At 42.8% G+C, this 8,575-nt stretch overlaps 1 protein-coding gene across 2 annotated transcripts; it reads left to right on the top strand.

The window, feature by feature from the left end:
* The first annotated feature begins 425 nt into the window (after nucleotides 1-425).
* LOC133905816 (protein GRAVITROPIC IN THE LIGHT 1-like) lies at nucleotides 426-2,796 on the top strand. 2 transcript variants are annotated; one of them, XM_062347582.1, is made up of 2 exons: nucleotides 426-654; nucleotides 1,294-2,796. In XM_062347582.1, exons 1-2 carry the CDS (start codon nucleotides 484-486, stop codon nucleotides 2,575-2,577), a joined length of 1,455 nt encoding a protein of 484 aa, XP_062203566.1. In that variant the 5' UTR covers nucleotides 426-483; the 3' UTR covers nucleotides 2,578-2,796. The 2 variants fall into 2 exon arrangements, with proteins under 2 accessions (XP_062203566.1, XP_062203568.1); XM_062347584.1 differs by having other exon boundaries at nucleotides 1,290-2,796.
* Nucleotides 2,797-8,575: the final 5,779 nt, after the last annotated feature.

Raw genomic sequence — 8,575 nt, 5'->3', positions numbered from 1 at the left:
TAAAAGTGGTACACGAGTAACAAGTTTTCCTATGGCAAAAAATTGAAGATGACGAAGTAGATATCATTTTAAGAGTGACCATTCATAACGATGTCAAATACTTAATTTTCTGGCTGCCAGTGGTCTTCATGGCTTTCCGTGGCAGTCGCCCAGGCGGTCCACACCTATTGCAATCCGTTTTTAGTCCTTGGGCAAGCCGTGTTCTAAAAAAAATGCTTGGGTTTTGATTGATTACAATGATTTACTACTAGGGTGACAAGTCCTATCATTCATCATAAGGTGATATTGCAATTTGATATAGCGCTTGCTTACTCTCTTTTTGGAGAGAATTAATTCGTTAAAAATCGTTCACATTCACTTGCCACTTTTCCTCTTTTGACCTTTGCTTGCATAGGGTCTACACTGCTGCTGCAGCTGGACCTTCATCCCACCACCCACAATGCATCACAAATTCTTGTCTGTCTCTGTGACCTTTTGCTTTTGATGTTCCCAATGCCATCTCGATGTTCCTGTCCTTACACTTCCACCACTGCTCCTGCTTTAGCTTCGCTTTGCAATGCCACTACAACTTCAAAATGTCTTGAGTGGGAAGGGCAACTGTCTGCAACACTCCGCAGCAAATCCAGCATTCTACGCTCATCTCATCTCGCCCAGGTACTTCTTTCTTGCATTTCCTTATCAACGAATTTTCTTTTTGGGGCTGTAACTAGTTGGTCCAATGAGACATAAACCTAACATGATTTCTTTTTGTTAGCTCTTTGAGAATGACCGGGTTTGGGGATTTGATCTGCAGATCTTTAAAATTTGACCTGCATTTGTCCAGTTATTTCTCTGTTGAAATTCTAAGCCAGCATCAGAGTTGTTTTCTGCGTGTGGCCTTTGCAGCTCCGGCAGCCAATTGTTTTAAGCTAGATCTTATCTTGCTCATGAAAATCTTTAGCAAGCTTGGCCCTTACCCTACTTCAGTCAGGAACATGCATTGGCTAATCCGCTTGTTCTTGCTCATATCTTGTACAATCTGGTGCTTCAACTCTGAAATTTATACTACTGCTAAAAATAGTGGAAGGGGCATTGAACCCGAGATTTACATGTTCCCCAGATGTTCTCGAACCTATGTAATGTTTAACTGTTTGTTTTAGTTTCCAGGGGAAAATTGCAGCTGCATATGGTCAATGCGGGTTAAATCAGTTAATTAGTCTCTGCATGAAATTTGTCAGAATGCTCCTTTGTTAATCCTGTTGTTTTGTCAATAACTGAATGTTTGTTTCTCCTTTTCCTGGCTGCTGGAGGCAGTCACTAGGCCAAATGGAGTCACCAAGAGCAACAAGAACTGCAAGGACTCCTACTTGCACCGTTCCTGGGCTCCTAGTAGGCCTCACCAAGCTCTGCAAGCTCACCAAGGTTTGCGCTGCGCCGGCGCTGGACAACAACGAGGCAACAACAAAGCCAGGACTCCGATATTGCGGTGGGTACGATCAGAGGCTAGTTCTCATAAGACTGTTCGAGGGAACAGCAGCTCTCAAATCAGCCTACATCAAGCTGCAGAGAGCTCACATCCCTTACAGCCCTGCCAAGATAGCTTTCGCCGACGACATCATCACGTCCGAGCTTGAGTCAGTAACAGCTCTGCAGTGCCTGTGCAGCAGTGCGAGCGGCAGCGTCGGGCCGTTGGTCAATGAGCGGTGGTCGCTGCTTCAGGAACTGGAGGCCGAGATGAGGAAAAGAGATTCAGACATTGTCCTGCTGAAGAGGGAACTGGAGGGGCTGCAAAGAGGGAACGCGAGACTGAACAAGCAGATCAAGAGCAAGCAGCCGGCTAAGCACTATGACAAGGTCTTTTCTGTACCGAAAGAGTTAATCCCGACGACGCCTAGTGCATTGCTGAAGCTGTTCAAGGTGGCGTCGACATCGGTGCAGGACTTTGCAGGGTTGATTGCTAGCCAGCTGCTCTCGTCGGATCACTGTATCAGCAATGCAGATGTTGCAGAGCAGTTATGGAAGAGGTACTCACTTGAGGCACACTTGTCGCGAACAATGTTCGGAGGTGGTTCCGGTACAGGTACTGCAGGAGGAGAAGAAGGGTTTGACATCGATGCCGCTCGTTTCGATCGAATCATGGGGTTCTGCGATCCTCTGGACGCCCTGATGCAACACCCAAGCTCCAGTTTCTCAAGGTTTTGCCGGACAAAGTACTTGGCTGCCGTGCCGCCGGAGATGGAGACGGCGGTGTTCCGGAACCTGGACCACAGGACGTTCGTGTCGCGCGGCGGGCACCCGAGGACGTGGTTCTACCGCGCGTTCGCGACGACGGCGAGGTCGGCTTGGGCGCTGCATGTGGTAATGGCGCGCTGCTCCGGTGCTCAGAGTGTCAGGATGTTCTACGCGAGGAGAGGGAGCGAGTACGTGGAGGAGTACATGGAGAGCGTGGCCGAACCTGTCTTTGGCCGCAGAGGAAGTCACGGAGAGGAGAAGCTCAGCGTCGCGCTGACGGTGACGCCGGGAGTCAAGATCGGCGACACGGTGGTGGCGTGCCGGGTGTTTTTGTGTGATCCACAGGACGCCAACAATATTCAGTGACTGGTCTAGAAGCGCAATTCAGCTAACTGTATGCATTACGTTCAAGTGTGCAAGAGTTTATGCGTTATGTTCAAATAGGTGTTTATTGCGTACCCTTTTGCAACTCATTTCCATGTGTACAAGAGTTCTTCAACGGTCTGACACGGCACTAGATCAAATGAGATCAGACCAGTAGGTATGATTAGCCCGACCATCATTTGAAAATGTACTTTTATGAAGATCAGCTGCTGTTGATGTCTCGCACATAATCTATCCATCATCAAATATTGATTCAACATCGTAACTATTTAAGCTGAAAAATAAGGCCGTTTTCTTCGATATGTCTTCAGAAGAAAGAGCAGCACTGTGAAACAGTACCGAGTTATATAGCATAAAATCGTTCCAGTATATCGCAATCCATAATACCGACAAAATGAAGCTCAGAAAAAATTGGTACAAACTTGATCAAGCTTCTAACTTGAACAAGTAGCTAAAGGAAATCTTCCTGATATCATTATGACTGGAAGTTTGAAAAGATGTACAAATAAACATAGCAAACACTGTCAGTCTCAGAAACCGTCTGGTACTGCTGAAGAAAATAAAGGCAGCATGAAACCATGCTTTGCTACCTAATAAGAAACTTCCAATAATCATATTTTTAATCCATACATAAATTTCCATATACATGAAAAAGGAACTGCATTTGATCTTTTTTTTGTAATGAACCGACACAAGAATGTGCCTATTTCATTTAATAAGCAGAAGTTTTACAAGCAGTAGCCCTGGAGGCTACCGACAGGGAATGAAAATAAAAACCCAGAAAAACAAAATACTCTCACTCTCCTCGCTTCCTCCTGGATCTTGTCAACACAACTCTTGGTGGTAAAACTCTTCCCAAAATTTTGAAATCCCATGAGTTATCACCCATGTCATTTGTTGCACTCGTTGAATTTGATCTTTCTGTTATGGTAAATTCCTCCAAACTAGATCTAAAAATACTACAGTTCTGCAGGAAACTGAAAAGAAGGGTGAAAGCAAATTACCATTTTGAACAAATCGATGGTTAAGACTAGTGCCCCACTGGTCCAACCTTCAGTTCATATCTTTGAATGTCTTGTTATCTTGTCCCAATTTTATAATTCGGAATCAAACTGAAATGTTGTTATGTCTAGTGGATTGTAGCGGATTGCGGAGGTTGTAGGTATGATCAACGGGAGTGTGAGACCAATCTCGCCGCTGCCTCCCCATTGTGATATTGTCGGACAGCAGCAAGCCAAGAGAGAGAGAGAGTCGGTTGAGGGAGAGAGAGAGTGGAAATAGAGGGAGAAAATGCAATTCTAATTGTTTGCTTTATTATGAGGATCACCTCTCTTTATATAGGGAGAACCTTACAACCCTAAATCAACTCCAAATCTTACTTTCCTAACTTGATTCCTGCTGAATTGGAAACTAACTCATTCTTATCTCTAACCAAATCAAATCTATTTTCTACCAAACTTAACCTTTAAACAAAAGGAAAACTTAGCTCCTAATCTGATTCTTCCCTTGCTGCTGCCCCCCCCCCCCCCCTTCCTTTCCTTGCAGTGGCTATATTGCCTTCCGCACATAACAAATGTATTACCCACTAAATCTTGTGAGCTTAGGGGTCGACCCAACTATATATATTAGAGATTCTATATAGCCATTTTATTAATGCAGAGATACATTAAAGGGAAGTCACATATTCTAGCCTGACCATACATGCAGCGTATGTTAATTACTACACAATAGCTAATTAGCATAAGAATGGAACAACAGGTAGACACGATGCCATTTATATGATAATGATGAACCTTTGAATCAATGTTGCTAAAGAATCTGGGAATACTGATTACTCAAAGAAATGGTATGCAACATAAAGAATCAATGTCTCTTTCTTCTTCCTCAAGAACTTCAGTTTTCGATCGGCTAAGCTATCCTCGCAGATCTGTGTTAAGTCATTTGGAAGGTATTGCTCCAGTTTCTTCGGCAAAGAACCCGCCTCTTTTTAATTCAATTTTCCAAATTCAAACTCTCCTTAGAGGTGTCCAGGTGTTTATCGCATAATCATTGCCGGAACTCTTGCTCAAATCGGATAAAATGCCATACCTATTTAAAGTGGGGTCATATTGCTAGTTTTTGCAGATTTGGTTCCTCTTCTAACGGAATACCGGTATCTACGGCTTTTTCTCCGTCATGCACCTTCTCTAATCAAGTGATGGAATCTGTTTGGGATTTTGACTCTGTCAAGCACTGGTTCCGTCGGCTTCTATCTCTAGAGGATGGGCCTGGCCATAGTGGGCCCAAACAATATAGCTCGTTCAGTGATTTTGGGCGGGCACTTCTAGGGATCCCTCCGGTTACTCAAGCCTCTCCACGTTCCACCCCCAATTCGGAGCTTATGCACTGGTGATTTCTCTTCCTCAGGAGTGTGCCTCTCTTCATTTGGAAAGTGACTCCAGCGGTATAGCGTTCAATGCAATTGACCCGACTCCCCTTTTGCTTCCAGAGTTTGCAAGGAAGGAAGTGCAATATCGGCTTCTTTTTGCTAGTGTTGTGGTGGATGTGGCTGCAGAGCGTGTAAATGAGGACGTTGCTATCATCTTGGTCTTGCTGCTTTCGCCAGGTGAAGGGAACTTTGATAATCTCCATGTAGTCATTCTTGATTTCCTAGTGGATTATCGATATGTGGCTGTTAAGGATATTCAGTTTTGTCCGTTTGGAAGGGGTATGGCTTATGTGCGTTTGTCCAAAGTTAGTGAAAGGGATGCTCTTGTCCATCATAGTCCTCATAATTTTGGAGGGCTCTCCTTTAACTTTGTGAATCACAACATGGGTCCTAATCACAGGGCAATCAACTTCAACAGAGAGTGTTGGCTAATGTGTATTGGCTTCCCGCTGAATTATTGGACCCTTGAGCACTTTACTAATGCAATCAACTTTTGGCAGACTTTTAGTGTGGGAAAGAGAGGATGGTTGCCTCGCCCGTATTATCATAAAGGCAAGGATAACTGATCTGCAAGAAGTTCCATGCTTTATTATTATCACAGAAGGGGATGATTTTTAGGGTTTTTCATGTACTATTCAATGCGAAATCATTCAGCAGACTCTGCTTGGTGTTCTGCCTCAAGATGAGGACTTGCCTCCAGATAACAATGAGAACCATAACCAATCCCTCCTTCAGATTAATAACCCTGTTTTCCATGGAGGTCAACAAGTTGGTCTTCATCAGCTCCAACAATGGGACTTTAACTTAATCCCTGGACTAGGAGGCCTTGAAGCTCAGCCACCAGCTCCCTTGTTGGCTTTGGGAGCTCCTAAAAAAAAATACCAGAAGAACCTCAAGTTAACTTTATCGGTGATGATCAGGTCATGAATAATAATGGCAATGATGATGAGAGTGGTACAAGTCTCTCTCTGTCTCTTGCTTCTGCTGCCATTGACTCTTCTGCTGTTTTGATTCATAATTATCCTGATCTCAATATACATGTGGTTCTTGCTCTGGAAGCTCGGATTAAAGAGCAACATGGTTTCATTCCAGATGATGTTGCAGCTCATGAATTTGTGAACTTTGATCATGTTGTGGAAGGCTTCCCAGAGCTGCATGCTTTCATTCTAGATAATGTTGAAGCCCATGAATTTGTAAACCTTGAACCTGCTGTGGAAGGCTTACCAGAACATCAGCAACATGGGGGGAATTATAATTTGAATTTGCAAATCGGTGTTGTTCAAAACATAGTTGGTCTAGAAGCTGATCCAATCTTTGAGACCTTTCATCATAACTTGAACAACTATTGTGGTCCTCTGGACCATCATGTCTCAGCATGGGCAAAGCTCCTCTCTCCTTTGAGATCTAATAACCCTTCTGTAAGTGTCCCAAGAAGCTAGATCTCCTTCTTTGTTTTGGCTTTCTCTTCACCTTTTTATTTTGACTGGGCTGAGAGTCTTCTATCCTCTCCTGCTTGGGGTTTTATCTCACAAGATTCAAATTTCAGTGACTCTTTTGATATTTTGATACCTAACAACCACCTTTGGATTGAGGAGCTAAAATGTGGTGACTGCTCCAGCAAGGACAAGGAGGCTGAACCTTGCACTCCTCAGAGAAAAAGAAATTCCCGGTGTCTTTCTCTTCCTTTAGTTGAAACTAAGGTGAGAAGAAGTAATAGATTGAAAATTAAGAATGGGGGATTCAATAAATTACCATATACTGATAAAAATTATTTGGCCTGCTCTTTCAAGCCTCCCAACATTTCCTCTAGGGTAATTAGGAGCCTTGGGGAATCCTTTTGCAAGCTTGACCCCTCCAAGCTAACAAAAGATCTCTTGAACAAGAAGAAGAAAATTGCTCAGCAAGTGGGTGCTTCAAGTTCAACAAAGCCTGCTTCATCTGCTGATAACTTGGGAAATGATGAAGGCAACAGAATAAAAAAGGACCAGATGGAGCTTCCATCTCTAGGTCAAATAAGTGAAGCCTCTAGATTAGGCTCTCTTGCTTTTGGGCATCTTAATGATGTTCCTCTTTTGGGTGTACAGTTACAGACTCTTTTCTATGTTTATGGCTCTGTCTCTTTGTCATTTCTGTACCCTGAAAAAGTTTGTTACTTTTAGGCTTATCTCAAGTTTCTGTTATCTGAGAAATTTAGAAATCTTGGGTGTCTTTTGTTTGCCTCCCCCAACCTGTTGATCAAGTGGGCTATACTATTAGGTTTGCTCTGTATTGATGAATTACAACAACAGATGCCACAAGAGAGAGTGGAAAGTGCTATGTTGGAACATTAGACGTATAAATGCGGATGGAAAATGGAATGCCATAAAAAGTAAAATAAAAGAAACCCAATGTGACATCATTTGTATTCAAGAGATGAAATGACAGTTCTTTTATTTCTCTTACATTAAGAATTTCTACAGCATGGAGTTTGACAGCTTTGAATTTCAGCCGTCCAGTGGAGCTTCTAGTGGTCTTATTACTATTTGGAAAAGCTCCTGGTTCCTGGGTACTAAAACTTTTAGCAATAACTTTTCTCTCACTGTTGAGTTTACTTGAATCCACTCTAGGGCCACTTGGTCCCTTACCAACATTTATGCCCCCTGTACCCCTGAGGGTAAGACCCTTTTTCGGGATTGGTTCAAAAGCATGGATATTCCTGATGATGAAGACTGGTTGTTCCTAGGGGATTTATCTTATTAGATCACCTTCGGACAGAAACAAGCCTAGGGGTGATACAAGAGAAATGTTAAGTTTAATATAGCTATCAGCAGTTTAAGACTTGTTGAACTCCCCTTGAAAGGAAGATCCTTTACATGGTCTAATAATCAGCTCTCCCCCCTTATGGTAAGATTGGACTGGTTTTTCACCTCATGCTCATGGACCACCTCCTACCCTAGAACTTATGTCAGTGCTCTTTCTAAGTAAACCTCTAATCATGTGTCCTACTTAATTTATATTGCCACTGAAATCCCTAGGCCAAAAGTTTTCAGGTTTGAAAATTACTGGATGGAACATCAACATTTCATGCAGATCACAGAGCATGGTTGGTCTGTACCTGTAAATCAAACTAACAAGGCAAAAATTATTGTGGCCAAATTCAAAAACTTAAGAGTCCTTAGGCAATGGCATAAGCAGCTATCCAGTTTGACAGTTTTAATATCTAATGCAAAGTTGATTATTCTTCTTCTAGATACCCTGGAAGAATTTAGAGATCTTTCCCTGCAAGAGTGGAACTTCAGAGAAATTCTCCAATCTCACTTGACTCATCTATTGGAAGCAAAGAGAGACCTTAAATTGGGTCAAGTTTGGAGATGAACGTACAAAGTTTTTCATTCCAATGCAACTATTAGGTTCCAAAAGAACTCTATTCTTTCCGTGCTAGATGTTTCTGGGAATGCCCACATTTCTCATGAAGGGAAATCTGAGCTTTTATGGTCTTCTTATAAGGAGAGGCTTGGTATGTCTGAATACTCCCACATGCATTTTGATCTTACTGACCTTTTGACTATGAGA

This window comes from Phragmites australis, chromosome 23, assembly GCF_958298935.1.
Source record: "Phragmites australis chromosome 23, lpPhrAust1.1, whole genome shotgun sequence".
NCBI lineage: Eukaryota > Viridiplantae > Streptophyta > Magnoliopsida > Poales > Poaceae > Phragmites > Phragmites australis.
This window is presented reverse-complemented; position numbering and strand designations above follow the sequence as displayed.